Source organism: Epinephelus fuscoguttatus, linkage group LG9 (genome assembly GCF_011397635.1).
Source record: "Epinephelus fuscoguttatus linkage group LG9, E.fuscoguttatus.final_Chr_v1".
Lineage (NCBI taxonomy): Eukaryota > Metazoa > Chordata > Actinopteri > Perciformes > Serranidae > Epinephelus > Epinephelus fuscoguttatus.
Window position 1 is genome coordinate 38,606,776 of NC_064760.1, and position 17,255 is coordinate 38,624,030.

General features: G+C 39.6%; 1 protein-coding gene and 1 non-coding gene across 2 annotated transcripts in view; both read right to left on the bottom strand.

The window, feature by feature from the left end:
• The window catches only part of zgc:154054 (Alpha-1,3-mannosyl-glycoprotein 4-beta-N-acetylglucosaminyltransferase B-like), a 43,765-nt gene that overhangs the window by 22,095 nt on the left and 4,415 nt on the right, over positions 1 to 17,255 (bottom strand). The window contains exons 2-10 of the mRNA XM_049585202.1: positions 15,184 to 15,357; positions 12,749 to 12,886; positions 12,239 to 12,372; positions 10,069 to 10,115; positions 8,125 to 8,238; positions 7,747 to 7,822; positions 5,582 to 5,696; positions 5,319 to 5,449; positions 2,375 to 2,482 (exon numbers count right to left, since the gene is read on the bottom strand). Of these exons, the coding sequence (XP_049441159.1) occupies positions 2,375 to 2,482; positions 5,319 to 5,449; positions 5,582 to 5,696; positions 7,747 to 7,822; positions 8,125 to 8,238; positions 10,069 to 10,115; positions 12,239 to 12,372; positions 12,749 to 12,886; positions 15,184 to 15,357 (1,037 nt within the window). The remainder of the gene's footprint in view (positions 1 to 2,374; positions 2,483 to 5,318; positions 5,450 to 5,581; positions 5,697 to 7,746; positions 7,823 to 8,124; positions 8,239 to 10,068; positions 10,116 to 12,238; positions 12,373 to 12,748; positions 12,887 to 15,183; positions 15,358 to 17,255) is intronic.
• On the bottom strand, positions 9,168 to 9,277 carry LOC125895093 (U6 spliceosomal RNA). Its single transcript, XR_007450152.1, has one exon. It is a non-coding gene; the product is annotated as a U6 spliceosomal RNA (small nuclear RNA).

Sequence of the window (17,255 nt, forward strand, 5' to 3'; positions counted from 1 at the left end):
TTGTTGCTTTGACAGAGATAAAGTGGTCAGTTAAATTGTTCTCTGAGACCCTCACAGTCCCAGAGTCAGACCATGCCCACTCCAGTGAAACTCCAGTTCAGACACAAACATCATTCAGCTCCGGCCAATGTGACCAGCTCCCTCACATCCTTATCACCATTACTCCGCATATTCAGAAGGTGGGAAAGACTCATGCTGACACAAATCCATGCCATGTTTGGTACTACCAGCCCTCTCACGCACACACATGCAGGCACACAGGCACGCAGGCACGCAGGCAAGCAGGCACGCACACAAACAGCATTTAGGTCTGTGATGGGTGTTTGGATATATCTTTATGTTGTTACTGTATATATCCACCTGCATCAGTTCCACAGAACTCCACCTTGACTCCTATTACTTGCTAATCTGTTTACTTTAGGCTTCAATGGCAGCATTTACATTCGCCTTATCGCAGAGACATCTTCAATATATTTGGCTTACAATTTAAGAGGGTGACACCCTTTAGATTCACATAATCAGTAAACATTTCCACACCTCTTTTGCCCACACAGGAGGCAATCAGCTGACCATATATGTTGCCTTCTCACAGCTCCCGACACTTTCCTTATGTACAGTTGGTTATAATCTGGTGGGTCACATGGTCTCTGCCATCTCTCTGTTCTATTTTTCAACTAATGAATCTCTCTTATGAATCAGCTTTCTCTTGATTGAAACTGTATCCACTCATGAGTTCAAACTTTGGGAGTGGTTTTCAAAGAAGTCTCAAAAAAGCAGCAAGTGAGCAAGTGAAAGTGTAGAGGCAGACATAAAGAGGGGAGAGAGAGAAGGGTGTGCCACGCAGCAAAGACCCAATGTGACGTCACTGGGTGATAAAGTCCTCAGAGCTGAACTTTACTTCTCACTGCCATCTGTGGCCATCAGCAAACAAAATAAGCAAGTGTAATTTTAACCTGCAATACAATAGGAAAACTGTATTTAGTGTTGTAAACGTGCCGATTACAGCCCAATGTTAGTTGTAGTAGGGCTGGGGCTAGCTCACCTTAAATGCTATCTGCCATTTAACAGAAGAAGCTGTAGTACAAGAAGACAAGATGAGACCAGCCACCTAGCTAATGTGTATGGTTACGTTCTAACCACATTCAACACTCTCAGAAAGTGCTAAGTAAGCAAGTTAAAATAAATAAGCTAACATTACTTTTGAATGAAATAACATAACATGAATAAACATGACTACACCTCCTGTGAATAAAACTTTAATACATTTAATTACATACTGTGGGTTTAAAACATGTACAGAAAATACCGATCACAGCTGAGATTTTCTCTTTTGTGTATTTTGTTAACATCAGCAGCTAAACACAAAATCTGTGCAAAGGCTTTGACATGCTGCTGACCAGAGGTAAGATCTCTTTGTTTATTTAGCTTTTTATTTATTTTAATTATTTGGATTATAATTGTTTTGAATCTAACTCAGATTTCTGAAATCTCCTGCCGTTTTGCAAAGGTTTGTCACGATCTGACAATAAGACAACATTGGAACAGAGACAAAAGAAGATGTTTACTGTCCATTCTGAGGGAGCTCACATGTCAAAAACAGTGGTGAGGAAGCTACTTCAAAACTGTAGCTCATGAAGCTACAAGCTATTGCTCACTGGAAATTCAACTGCAGCAACACTCTGGTTATAGAGCCACAGTAGACAGCCACACTATGAACTTCTCAGAAACTGAGGTATAACACTGAAGAAATACTTACTGTTAAATGAGCTGTATACAATAATCAGAGCATTAACATACCAGTAAAGCACTGTCTACTATGTAAAGATTAAGTTGAGTAATGGATTCCTGAGCAGAGCATGAAGTCCTGCTACCCCTGTGTGTCTTGTCACCTGAGTTTCTGTGTTCGTTGTTGTGCTAGATGGCCTGGTTGGGTCAAAATGTTAGTGAATATGAGTCCTGTGTGTGTATCCTACTGACTAGCTTATGGCGCTTAACCTCCGATTCCCACCAGGTAACACTGTTAGTGCTGCAAACTGTTAGCACTTTTAGCTGCTGGTACTGCTAGCAGCCAGCTCAACCACCTCCATGTTGAGAGCTGTGTGCAGACAACCTCTGAATCACAGATAAACTCTGAATATCATACAGATCTCCTTTAAATGATAAACTAAACAAACACATGGTATTCTGCAGAGTAGTTCCATAAATGAATCACATCACAGTCTCATTTCTGAAATAATTACGTTTAAACATCAGTATCATAAAATGAACTAAAAGATGTAAAACACAGCCATGTACACGTGTGGATCACATTTCAGCTTTCATTATGGCACAGTAACTCAGTGTCATTTAACACACAGAGCAGAGATGCACTCACCTTTAGGTGCTGTAACTTCCCAGGCAGAGAAGAATGGAGGCCGACGTGCTGGAAGAGGGAAGGCTTGTACCTCTGCTTGAGCAATGCCTTCTGTTCATTACAGTGTTTCTGGAAAACACAATACACCAGCATGTCGGTCACTATTATTACTAATAATAATAATAATAACTGTATTTGTAGAGCACTTTTCGAGCTTTCCAAGGTAAAGAAAATACAAAATATTAGTGATACACCTACACCAACACATACACTTAAACACATATATACCTGCAAGCATGCATGCATACATACATACATACATACACATCTGCAAATACATACACTCCCATACACACAAAAAGTCCATCAATTGTCAGGAAAGGCCTTTCTGTAAAAGTAGGTTTTGAGATGAGATTTAAAGATGTGACAGAGTCAGCTGATCTGATGCATAGTGGGAGGCTGTTGCAAAGCCGAGGAGCCAGAACTGAAAAGGCTCCATCACCCTTTGTTTCTAACCTGGACTCTGGAACACTTGGCCTGTTTGAATGGTACAGTGTGAAAAGTTCAGTTATATACTCCTGTGCCAGATTATTCAGAGCCTTGTATATGATTAACAGCACTTTAAAATGTATTCTAAAAGGAGACTGGAAGCCAAGGCAGGAAAACTAAAATAGGTGTGATGTGTGAGGATCGTTTTGTTTTGGTCAAAAGTCTAGCTGCTGAATTTTGAATGATTTGGAGCTGATGCATAGCTCTATTGTTTAGGCAGGTTAACAAGGCATTACAGTCATCAAGGTGGGAGGATATAAGAGCATGTATGATTTTCTCTGTGTTACTGAAGGACAGGAAGTGACCTTCATTTGGAGATATTCCTCAGCTGGTAAAAACAAGACTGGACTACATTCTGTAAATATAGTCTACATTGTCATAAAATCAATGTCATAAGGGTGGAAAATTATTTTTGTGAGTTGTGTTCCTATTCTATTCTTCTTTCATTTACTACATACATATTTATTATATTTTTGTAGGTTTTAATTTAATTTAATTATTTACATCTTTTATTTTGGAGAAAAGTTTAGAAGTTTATTTATAAGATTATTTATTTGTAAAGGGGACAATGCACATTGATAAAACAATAAAATGTAAATGTAAAAACCCTTTGTTTTTGCTTATTTTTCATACTATTCCAATCTCAGATTACGATCCTATATCTCTGACATCATCTGTTTTATATCTGCGAAAGCGTAAAGGGTAAAGGGTAAAGGGTAAAGTTCCACTGATTGTCACACACCTGAGTGTGTGAAATTTGTTCTCTGCATTTGACCCATCTCCTGAGGGAGCGGTGAGCAGCAGCGGTGCCATGCTTGGGAATCATGTGGTGATCTAACCCCCCAGTTACAACCCCTGATGCTGAGTGCCAAGCAGGGAGGCAATGGGTCCCATTTTTTATAGTCTTTGGTATGACCCGGCCAGGACGGACCACACACTGAGCTGGTGTTACTTCTTAATTCTGCCATGTAAATGGAAATTCAAGATTCAAGATTAACTTTATTGTCCCACAAGTGGGAAATTTGTCTTGGGCTTTTCACCCCTGCTGCAGCACACTGGTAACACAAAATAAAAAAGGTGATAAATAAAAAAGTAACGTTATAAAATAAACAGCATACAGCAATTTAAAACAGCAGCCATAAAGTGCAGTAGTGCTTGCATCTTGGCTTTAGTTGATAACAAATTTATTAGAGGCAGGGAAAAAGGATTTTTTTTGAATCTATTAAATCTGCACCGAGGAACTCTGAACATTCTTCCTAAAGGTAACAACTCATACTCTGAGTGCAGGACATGAGACACATCATCAATTATTTTGTTTGCCTTGCGCCATGTGGCCTGTGTGGCCAATGAGCATTGACACAAAAACATGCTGTATGTATATTCTTTTTTAGTTCAATAAAAATATTTGAAATCATGTCAAATTCAAGGGCAGCACGGTGGTGTGGTGGTTAGCACTCTCGCCTCACGGCGAGAGGGTTGCTGGTTCGATCCCGGGTGTGGGAGCCCTTCTGTGCGGAGTTTGCATGTTCTCCCCGTGTCAGCGTGGGTTCTCTCCGGGCACTCCGGCTTCCTCCCACAGTCCAAAGACATGCAGATTAGGGACTAGGTTAACTGATAACTCTAAATTGTCCATAGGTGTGAATGTGAGCGTGAATGGTTGTTTGTCTCTATGTGTCAGCCCTGTGATAGTCTGGCGACCTGTCCAGGGTGTACCCTGCCTCTCGCCCGATGTCAGCTGGGATAGGCTTCAGCCTCAAGAGGATGAAGTGGTTAGAAGATGAATGAATGTCAAATTCACTATCAGTTATGTACACAACTCACTCCAGCATTACCACTTGAGAACCTGCTCTGGTTTTGTGAAGAATCTGGAATAATGACGATTAAGCAGCATAATGTGAGGAACTAACGGTTCATGAAATGTGTTTATGAAAGAACCATGAGAAACTTAAAGAAAATGTTGAAGTGTGGAGTCTTTATTTGCATGCTGAAACTGTTTCATGAAGATTAAGATAAGTATTTTATTCCAGCTGTAACTGGCTTTTATGATGCACACTGTCCAGGAGGCACTTTAAGTAGGAGCACTTTAATATGTGTTGTATACTGTAGTTTATTGTTTTTGATGTTTATCATTCCTAACTATCTAACCTAATTAATTAACACAAAAGGTTCCTGAGTTTTGGTTTTGTCTTGTTGCCAAATTAATTCCCCTCTCTGATCCTGCTAAGGTTATCTTGAACCTTAAGTGTCACATGTTTTGGCTCAGAGCACCTGTATGATTTGTAGTGGTGCAGTTAATCAATTGGAAAACACACCACCACAATACACACTCTGCTTGTCAATTCAACATTCAAAACACATAAATCACTTGTGCTTCATTATTGGCTGTGTTTGTCACCTCTTGGCACGGCTGACTTACTGCGTCTTTCTCTGGGTTGCAAACTTTCACCCACAGTATGTGTTCTAACAGCCAGTCGATGGGTTTGTCTCTGTGGAACATCAGGAAGAACTCTGCGATCATCGGGAGGTCACGGGTTCGAAACATCTTGCCTGGGGGATTGCGCGCACACACACACACACACACACACACACACACACACACACACACACAGTCAGTATACACTATAAACCAGGCTCATTATGTAGATTTGCCTACCACTCCAATACTTTATACATACACACCTATAAATCCAAGCTGGGAGAACTCCAGGAAGAGCCATTGCTTGGAGTCCTCCTTCACGGCGAAGGTCTTCATGTCATCAAAGTAGTTTGCCTTTGCAACAACATCATCTTCTAACTGGAAAACACATGCCACAAAAACTAATTTTCAAAACTCATTTCAAAATCCTTAAGGGGTTACTTTGGTATTTTTCAACCTGGACCCTATTTTCCCACATTTTTGTATCTAAGCAACTAATGGAGACAACAAATTTTGAATTAATCCAATACTGAGGACTGCAGCCAGCAGCGGTGAAACAGGGTGCAATGTAACCCCTCATGGCAATATGCACTTTCAATGTACAGTATGTCCACTGTAAGTGTTTGTTTTTGCCACTGACAGGCTCAGATTGTTATTCTAACTGTCTGACAACATTATGGAGAGGATCCAAAAAAAGATATACCTTTTTGTTAAAGAGTAAGATCTTTTTGTTTACCCCCAAAAAGCTCTGAAATCGCTATGGGCAAAGCCACCAGACTCCATATAAATCCACAGTAATTTTAGCGTATATAAAGCCAGCATATTTTCACATCTAACTCGGTGAAATAAGGGTTTATTTCAACCAAGCCGGAGCTGATGACTGTTGGAACAGTGGAAAGATGAACTAAGAAGTGTGTTCTACAATTATAAAAGTTCTGTTTATTTAAATTGAGTCTGGTCGGTTTGTTGATAATGATTTCGGGGTGTTTGTGGCTAAACAAAAGATCCTACTCCTTAACAAAAAGGTCCATCTCCTTGAGGATCTTTTCCATAATGCTCTCACACACGACACAAAAACAATCTGAGCCTGTCAGTGGTGATACCATTACCTTTAGTGGACGTACGTTGACAGTGTGTAAATGCACAATAACCTTACATTAAAGCCTGTCTCACCACTGCTGGCTACTCCTCTCACTCAGTACAGAACCAAATTACAAAACTGTTGTTCCCAATAGTCACTTTGATACAAAAACATGGGAAAATAGGGTGCAGGTCGAAAAATACCGAAGCTACCCTTTGACAACTATTTCAAGCTTGGAGAAGTCTGCAGTCTGGCATTGGTAAGAAGCAATGTCATGAACTGAACTTTACTTCAAAGTGTGATGTTAGCTCCATCTCTCGTGCTAAGTGCTCTTTCAGTGTGGTTACACTCTGCACTTGCGTGTCAGTCAAAGAGTGTGGGTGGTGTGACGTCTTCCTCTGTTGAAATTTGAGGTTTCGTTTGCGTCAGTCTTTTCTGAGTCTGTTTGAACATGGTGGGTACTGATGTTCATGATAACTATCCAGCTGTGCCTCTGTTTACTTCAAACCAACTGCTGTTGCTGGAAATGTGAAATGCATCCCTTTTTTGTCTTCCTGTATTCACCCTCTGTCTGAAATGCTCCTTTTTAGAGTCTGGTCATAGTTTGGTCATAGTTTCCAGGCCTTTCGTATCTAAGTGTCTCTGCCCTGTCATAGCAGCTGGGGAATGACTGTAACGGAGAATAGTGGTACTTTCGTGAAAAATCAGCAATAAAAGAATCTAAACCAAAATCTTCACAACTGAATATGATCCAGCAGGAATATGAGGAGGGATACATGTTCCCCTGATGTTAGCAGGTAGCTACATGTAGCACCGAATGCTATGGAAATACCATATAAGGAAATCCATCACAAGTAGACATGAACTTGTCTTAAAGGCAGGATAAACAGTTGGAAACAGTCTTTAAAACAGTCTGAAACCTGCGGTTTTTGCTCACAGGGATTGCTTATACAAACATTTACCTTATTAATTATAATTTTAGCCCTGTTCAATAAGAATATCAGTCATTGTAATGCTATATATATATATATATATATATATATATATATATAAGAGAGGAAATATGGAAAAACATGATAGGTTCCATTTAAGTCACAACAAAGGCACTAGGAACTGCATTTGGAGGTAATGGATTATGGTAAAATACATCCAGTATGTTCATTTCCTATCAGAGTGTTTCTTTGTAGTGGTTGACCACGGAGCACCTTTGAACATCGAGAAACCTTCATCTAAGCTGCTCTTTGAGCTGTATTTTTCAAGACTACCTGGCTGAGCCATCGAAAACAGAACTCTATATACCTGCATTATGGGAAACATATCTATGAATGCCTGACCTTTAAGCCCTACCTGAACATAATAGGTTCCTTTGTCCTGAGCATAAAGCATGAGAAAGCTGAAGTCCAGATTCTGCTTTGTTCGCCATCTGAGAACAGAAAAAGTGTTCACACAAACACATGAGTTCACTTCACACAGATGAGTGTCAATCAAATTCTAATTCACCTACAAGTACTCATCTATTTATAATGAGTACACACCAATGTCCTCTCTCTTCTTTAGTGAAGCGGATGAGACTAAATGTAAATGATCCCATTGCAACAGCAACCAATACACAGATAAAACAAAAAAAATTATGACATAAATGGGAATAAAGTTAAAAATATCAAAATGAACACAAGCAACAATTCTAGCATTCCAAACAAATAGTGACAGAGATGGCGAACGTACTTGACTCTTTCCTTGGAGTCTCCAAAGGTCTCTCTGAGACTGTTGAAGTCAGGGTAGTAAAACTGAGAAGGAGAGACAACCTCCAACAGGCCGGACTGCACCTCCTTAGGAAAACTACAATGAAACACATTTGACATTTTGTCATAGTTATGGCCAAAGGCCAGAGTTATGGCCAAAAACATGTTTTGTGAGGTCATAGTGACTTTTGACCTTTAACCACCAAATTCTAATCAGTTCATTCTTGAAGTTCAAGTGGAAGTTTGTACCACATTTGGGGAAACTCCCTCAAGGCCTTGAGGTGATGTGTTTACTAGAATACGAAGGATGGGATCACAGTGACCTTGACCTTTGACCAAGAAATTCTAATCACTCCATTCTTGACTCAAAGTGGATGTTTGTGCCAAATTTTAAGTAATTCCCTCTAGGTGTTCTTGAGATATTGCATTCACAAGAATGAGATGGATGCAAGGCCATAATGACCTTGACCTTTGACCACCAAAATCTGATTAGTTTATTGCTGAATCCAAGTGGACGTGTCTGCCAAATTTATTCTTGAGATATTGAGTTTATGAGATTGGGACAGATGGGCAACCTGCAAAAAACATAACGCTTCCAGCCACGGCTATCACCAGCACAAGGGCATAAAAACTCTAAGTCCTCGTATGTGTACACACATACTTGGCCAGTAAAGCTGATACTATATTCCTTTAAAACAGCATCTTTAAAAATCATTTTCATTTCACTTTTTGTGATCACTACTCTAATTTTAACTCTTTTCTACAATGAAAAGACCCAACTGTTCACTGCATTTGTAATTTGTAAAAACATACATTATCTAGTTCACTGCCTAAATAAAATGTATCAACATGACAGAGCATAGAAAAGAGAACTTCCAACACAGTGTACTGAACTCCAGATGAGCCTGAACACTGTACTTTTAGCTGTCAGGTTATTCATTTAGTCAAGAAGGATAGTCCGCACACTTGATGCTCCCAGTTCACGTGCATTTATTTAGCACATCCCAAAAATACTGTGTGTGACGTAAAAATGTGAAAACGTTCCACGAATTTGCATGTCATGCTTTCGCAGAGGCCATGCTAATCTTCCCTGTATCAATTCCAATTTATTATATGTGCTGCCTGAACAATGACACAATGACACGCAAATTCGTGAAGCGTTTCCACATTTTTACGTCACACACAGTATTTTTGGGATGTGCTAAATAAATGCACGTGAACTGGGAGCATCAAGTGTGCGGACTATCCTTCTTGACTTTATGTATGTTTTTTGGTCCTGCACCTATTTAATTGGATATGCGCGGCTGCTCTGTTTTCTGAGGTTATTCATTTAGGACATGAATGCAGCATCAGAAACAGGAACAAGAGCTCAACCAATCTTTTATTGCTAATGTTTAATTATGCACTAATCACATGATGCACAGCATGAGTCGTACAAAGGAATAAGAATGTCAAGCTTGTCAATATGTACAAAAGAAAAAATGTAGATGTGTATAAACAATTTCTAACATACCTGAGGGCAATCAAAGACTGTGTCAATAAAATGCACCAGTGATTCCGACGGTGACATTAAACAAAAGGACACTTTTGGGAATGTCTGAGTCCAAGGTCCAATCAGGAAATACTGTGTGAAAATCAGTACTTGTTTTCTCATTATCCCCCTTCCTTGTTATTTTTGTCTAACTAGCTCTCATGCTCTGTGTACTGCACTGTGTGTAATATTTATTCACTATAAACAGCTGAAACATGTTGATGAGGTTTTCTGCTCACAATCCAAGATAAATGGTTATACACTAAAGGTTTTCAGACACAAGAAGCTGGCTGTTGTCAGTAGCAAGAGCCAACTGAAAACATGAAACCAAGGTAAACAGCAACAGTGATATAATTGTGAAAGAGCCCCCATGGAGGGCAATCTAGCATCACTCACGTCTTGTTGATGGTCTTTGCTATGCTGTCCACATAGTCTGAGTCCGTCTGATGTAATAGGGAGAGAAAAAGAAGAAAGTCAGTGATATAGGGGATTTCTGATGTGGTTAGTTAACACCAAACAGGAGGTCTTATATGCCTTTGCAACAATGCACAGGGTACACCGGTCTTATCAGGTGAGACAGTTTCATTGTGCTCAACCTTTAGGGCCAGACCTCATATAACCTGTTTTCATTGATATGGGGTGATGTAGCCTGTTATTCACTTACAGCAGAGCAGGTAACTGTAGCCTCGAAACATAATCTTAAACACAAACACACTCGTGTAGCATGAGTATTTAATTTGTGGTGTACTGCTGAAACTAGTTGGACGGGTGCTGAAAAGGCACAAGTGTTTACTTTTCCCTTAGTAAGCATAACAGATTGAGTTTCTTTTGATTGCTTGAGGTGATTTTGGAAAATGTAGGCTAAATTACATGATCAAACAATAGCTACATGTCTTTACTACCCTTAAAAAATTAGACTGACATGAGCTGTGTTCATTGTCAGCACAGAAAGGAGATACAGACCAAGTCACCTGACCTGTCCAACAGCTTTGTGTCAGTCTGTGCCGTGCACATGCGTGAGCTTGTGTGCTGTGAGTGTGTGATTGAGTATGTGAGGGAGAGAGGGAGTTAAAGAGGAAAAAGTGCTGACTCAAGGCTTCTTTCATTGATCATGATTTATGAGATGCAATTTACAGATAATGTTATGGGAAAGTTGTGTGGCGTTGTCTTTAATTATGAAGAGTTTATAACAGCAGTTATTGTAGTGTGCTCTTCATAATACAACAGCAGTAAATCCTATGCCAAAGTGCAACTAATAAAATTATATTTTGGCAGATATTTATGGCACTAGATTACATTTAAAGGGGTAGTGTGGATTTTTTGAGGTGGGTTTTTTTAAGGCACTTATCCGTAGTCAGTGTATCATATACAGTAGATGCCTGTCAGCCCTCCTCCCAGTTTTTAGAAGCAGGCTGGGTTCCTACACTCAAGCCAAGTAATGTCCTGCTGTGGAGGGCTCAACAACAAAATGCATTTTAACCACCTGATATAAAATCCCACCTTCAAAAATCAATACCAGTTTAAATGTAGGCTACATTCAGAATAACTCCACTGCTTTACATTGCTCTCTTCAGAGCCAGACTCCAGTGAGGAAAACAGTGATTTAACACTGTTGACCACAGCTGCAGTTTACTGCTGCCTCAAACGGTTATTTTGTTTGCCATTGTGTGACTTTGCCATTTAAAAGGCTAAGTTTAAATTCACCAAGGTCAAACAATAACACAAACTAACAAATTGATCTACAAGCAGCTTCCGTGTTCAGCAAGCCAAAATTAGTGTTTGTGTTAATGGAGTTTGGTGGCTTTGACAAGAAAGTAGATGGGAAACTGAAGCCGTTAACAATTTCCCTGTCTGAACATTCTGTCTGACGGAAAGGTAAAGCAGTAAAAAAAAATTCTTAATAGCATACACCTTAACTGATTTTGATGTTTTTAGGTGGCTAAATCCCATTTTGCTGCCCTTGTCCACAGCAGTACATTGCTTAACTTTCATGCTGGCACTGCTGCCACTTCTCCAAACTGAGGGTGTGCTGACCAACATGTACTATATGAAATACACTGACTATGGATAAGCACTGGATAATGAATAAACCTGTTTCCTATTTCTCTTTAAGGAAATACTTTGATATTTTGGAAAATATGCTTATTTGACATTTTGCTTAGGACTAGATGAATAGATTGATATCACTCTCATGTTTTTACACTAAATATGAAACTAAAGCCAGCAGAGGGTTAGCTTAGCTTAACATAAAAACTGGAAGTGGGGGAAACAGCTAGCCTGGTTCTGTCCCAAGTCAAAAAAAAATCAGCCTACCTGCACCTAAAGCCTTAAAGCTCACTGATTACTATGTTATATCCCATTTGTTTAATCCATACAAAAACTGAATGGTTAAAAGCTAAGTTAACTGTCTGCTGGCTCTAGCTTCTAGTACAAACATGAAAGTGGTGTCAGTCTTCTTATGTAACTCTTTGCAAAATTGAGAACTGATTTCTCAAAATGTTCAACTAAGAAAAAAAGACTTATGAGTTAAAGGTGTGTGTGTGTGTGTGTGTTGAGGGGGTCTAACCTCAGCAACAAAGACAATTATAAGGAGATCTTGCTGCTGCAAAGACGTCAGGCTGTAGAGCAGAGAGCTGAGTGTGTTGACCAGGTAGCTCTGCTTCTCACGCTTCACTGTAGGAATGCCCAGCACCATGGCCACTGGGAACACACACACACACACACACACACACACACACACACGGACACACAAGTACACACTATATATATAGGAAATTAGAGCGACAACACAGTCTTAAAGAAACAGTGCGGTGATATGAGACTTTCTCCTCTTCATTTGACTGTCACTTTCACTCTGCCCCCGTACTTTAAAATCACACGGAAAGGATCGTGTGGAGGAGGCAAAAATGTCACAACTGCTGTGTCCTTACAATGTTGCTGGCTACTTAGTCTTCGAGTGATGAAGGGTTTTGAAGGGAATTTGAAGTTAAAACACAAAGAGCCATGAGAGTTTTATATGACAGAGAAGGTGTTTGTTTTTATGGGTGTGTTTATGTACTGTAAGAGTGCTTTGTACCTCCACGGCGTCCCTGCCCCAGGACCACATTTGGTAGCAGGCTGTCTGGATGTTGTCTGAGGTGGGGCATGTAAAGGTAAATGTTGGGCAGGAGGAATGTCTGCTGGCCTGATTTGGCGGTCTCCTGCCTTATTATTTCTGTCCATAAGAAGGAAGAAGAGAGGAAGTGTTCTGTCACTGCAAAAGTTTTAACTCAGTAAGCTAGCAGGACTGTTTTTTGTGAGGTACTAGGAACTATTAAATTTATTATGAAGCTCATTGGACACTTTAAAATGTGCAAGTTTGCAGTTTCCCCATAGCTTAGAGGTTAAGACACCAACCATCAAGTGCAACATCCCCAATTCAAGCCCGACCTTTAATGTTTCCTTCCCTAATCTCTCAACTATCTGTAATAAAGGCTTTCAAATACCCCAAAATGATCTGCAATAACACAAAAGCACCAAATTGTTTCCATGCCTAAGACAGGGTAAAATATAGTTTTAAGAACTTTGTAATTTTTTCCTTCAATAATGTTGATCAAACACTCCCATTAATAGGCTGGAAAAATAGGTAGGGGTGTCAGGCACAGCTTTACATGTGATTCAGTCTAACCAATCAAATTGCAACTTTTTTTGTCTCAGTTCAAAACTTCTCAAACACACAAAGAACAAACATATGGAGTGCATCAAGGCTCTGTCCTGGGTTCACTGCCTTCCACGCTTTGTATATTGCCACCTGAGATAATCATCTGCAAGTACAGTATGTTTTTTTGTTGCTAAGCAGATGACACTTACCTCCTTATGGCTGTTGATCCCAATGACCTCAACATCCTTTACTCACTTTAAAATTGCATCTCTGACATCACATCAACCTATGAATAACCCAACACTTCTTCAAACGAAATCAGAAAAAACAGAGATCCTCATTTTTGTTGCAAAAATCTGGGTCTGTATTAACAAGTTTCCTAGTACAATGAGTTGCTCCTGATGATGAAATTCTGAGAAAATTCTAATTATGACAGCTAAGACTAGATTTTGGTCAAAATTAGTTTTAAAATAAGTTTTTCACAAAGCATCTTAGATTCTTAAGAAAGCTCCTAAGGTGGAAAACTGTTAGGAGCAGGGAGGCTTTAAGGAGGCTTAGGGATCTCTTAAGCAAATCAGAAAATAATGCTGCAAACATGTCAACTCATTCACAAAGACTTCACCCCAGGTTGTCAATAGGTGGAACTAGACAAAAACAAGGACCAATGCAAGCTACATTGTAACACTATGCCCGCAGTATTTAGGCAGCCAATCGTAACTGATTCAGACAGAGCAAAAGAAATCCGTGACTGGTACATTTCTCTATACTCTGTAGTAGAAAATGTAGGCTTTACAAACATACTCAATGTATGCAAGCCCATTTCAACCAGATCGTAATTCCTACTTTGTATTTGTTTATAACCACAATACTACATTTTATATTTCATAACGAGCTGTTTTTGTTTTATATGCTGCTCAGGGGACACCCCAGAACATGGGTCACTCAGGTATAGTTCCATCATTGTTCAAAGTCACCAGGAAAGATCATACTTTATGATGTTTCTTCATAATTTTAAATGAAATAAATTCAAAAAATAAAACATTTTATAAATCAAGGAAATTTCGCTGGTGTCTCTACGTTTTTGCTGTGTTGAAAATGTACTGTGCTGTGACACCACTGTGTCCAACCAAATCATTCATTTTGTGAACGGTTACACCCCTACCTTTCACTAAAATGTCAAGGTCTATATCTGTCACAGTCACAAAAAAAACTCTTTTTAAATTAACACTTTCGGTTTCAGTTTCAAAATAAAACTCTGGTGATGTTTCTTTCAACAGAATCCCTTCATTTTTTAAGAAAAGTCTTTTTATTCTAAATTATTTGCAAGACTGTGTGTTGACAATATTGTGGCTTGTACAGCGCAATAAATTAGCGGAGTACCAGCTCTCAATTGTAAAAGAAGAGTAGTAATAGCAGGAGACAGCTGTCTGCACGATCTCTGTGTGCATGTGAGCTGCAGCAGTTCAGTGAGGCAGTGGTCATGTGCTGCTCACACAGGCAGTGTAGCTGAAGGTTAGTATCATAAATTTTGTTTGCCTGAAAGTTTATTTTCTGCAACAATCCAAAATCCAATGTAAAAATGCCATTGGCTTTTTGTAGAAGGAAACAGGGGATGCAAACTTCCAGGTTGGTCTTCAAATAAAACGTCCTCCCTGCACTAATTTACCTTTTTACGTCATAGTGTTACCTGGTAAAACCTGTTGATGTGAATGGTGCTGCAGGGGGTTTGAGTAGGTGAACAATTAGTACCATAGTGTGTATATTAGAAATGTCTTTTTTAGGTTGATAATTTCCAGGGGGGGGGTTGAACTGAACTGCCCCCTGCACATCACTGCCCCCAACATGCTTGTTACTTTAGGTAAGAACCCCACCTGTGGAAATGTAGCTGGAATTGTTACTGGTGGGATAGGTGATGTTGGCAGCTTTGGATTTGTTCTTCAGCTGTTCCAGGATGCTGCTGAGATCCCTGCTGACCTGCCCTCCCAACTGCTCAGCCACCAACAGACGCTCGTAGAGGGTCTGGAGGTCTGGTGATATTTCTGAACCTGGAGACAGAGAAGTAAGTATTAATCACAGTTTTCAATGTGTCTCACCAGATGGCTCTCAGACTCGGCTCAGCATTAGTTGTAGTTTATCGTACACAATTAAGCTTTTATTAGTATTAGAAGAAGTATAGCTGTATTGATATAGTCTTACTGCAGCTGAAGCTCTGCCACTGGGCTTGTAGGTGAAATGAGATCTACATATTTAGGGGTCTTTAACTGTAGGTCTTGGTACAACTGCCTCAAATCAAAGCACATTAAATTCTTCAGGTACGTCAATTTCTTTTTAAGTTGTAGACCCGTTTTGTGCTGGTAGAACATATGCGTTTTCTTTTCAAATATTCTCACAAACTTGGACATTTTCAAATGACTTGTTTTATCTAACAATCCCAAACCCCAAAAGCAGCAAATCCTCACAAGCTGGATTCAGCAACTTTTGGCATCTTTGCTAGACAATTCAGTGTCTGCATGTCAACTGGCGCTTTAACTTCTTAAAGTGACATTTCAGCTGGTGTTAACATACAAACTGACACAAACTGTGGCGCAGACACTTCAGTTGTCTCCAGTGCTTCAGCTGAAATGTCAGCTGACATCTTTAACTCCTTTAGGTGCTTAATTTCCACCTTTAGGTGTCCACACTCAACCTGTTTTCTCTGCCGCCTTGTTAAATACAGCCATTTTGACAATGATTACGACATCAGATGCCACTGTACAAATGCATCTTTCCCTGCAGTATGATACACACTGGGCATTGGCTATGTCTGACGCTGCCAGCCACAACTGAACCCTTTAAATACCTCCTCTTTGTCAGTGGATGTCGGTGTCAGACACCAAAATGCTGAGACTCTCTTTGGGGCGGTATAACACGAACTGTGCAGCGGCTATTTCTGATGCTGCCTGCACCTACTGTTGGCAGAAGAGCAAGAAATTCCATATCAACCGAATGGGAGGGGAGGTGGATAGGATAAACACTGGACTGTCACTTAGGAGCCTGTTGTTCCTTACTCAAGTGAAACCAAAAATGAATGGAGTTATTTTAATAAAAAGTATTTGATGAGTTAGAATTAGAATTCGTTGTATATGTCATGCACTCGCCTGGCTGTTCACACCAGAAGTGCAAATAAGATGACATCCACCGATGGCAAGTTGTCAGTGTTTTTCCTTTGTGTCACAACTGTTTTATGCAGACTAAAAAGCAGAGCTTGAGACTAACGGCATCCTGCCAACCTGGGGACAACAGAAAATAGTATCTGGGTTGAACAGAGATCTTCCCCATGGTGCCTTTGAGATGAAAGGACGTAGTAAATTCACTATCAACACGTCAGGGGACACACCTCATTGTTTCCCTGATAATGCTACATTGTGAACAACAAATCTGTGTTGAGACCAGCAGGAAGAGAGCTAGTTAACGTTAGCTGGTAGCAGTCAGTGGCTGGAACTAACAGCTGACGGAGGTTGCATTGAGTTACATTATGATGCGTTCAAGCTCTCTGTGGTAAAAATGACTATTGGGCAAAAGTAAATGCTCTTATGACATGTTCAAATGTAATCTTTTACAATGTATTTTTGAATTTTATTTTTGAATAAATACAGCTGTTTGAAGGAGAAATGGGTTGCTATTTTCACAGCAATATCAAATAGATTCAATAAAGGGAACTATGATATGTGTACATATATATATATATATATATATATATATGTATAGTAGAAAGGCCTTTGAAGCAGTTTTTTTTGTTTTTTTTAAAAAAATCTTTTCACATTAAAAGAGGGCTACTGGACAAATTGTTATTCTTACCATCAGTATCGGTTTCGGTCCAAACTTTTACAATAAGTGCATTGCTAGAAAGGATGCTAATTCGCACCCAATATACAAGTAATTCTAAACATGACTGAGTTTGATG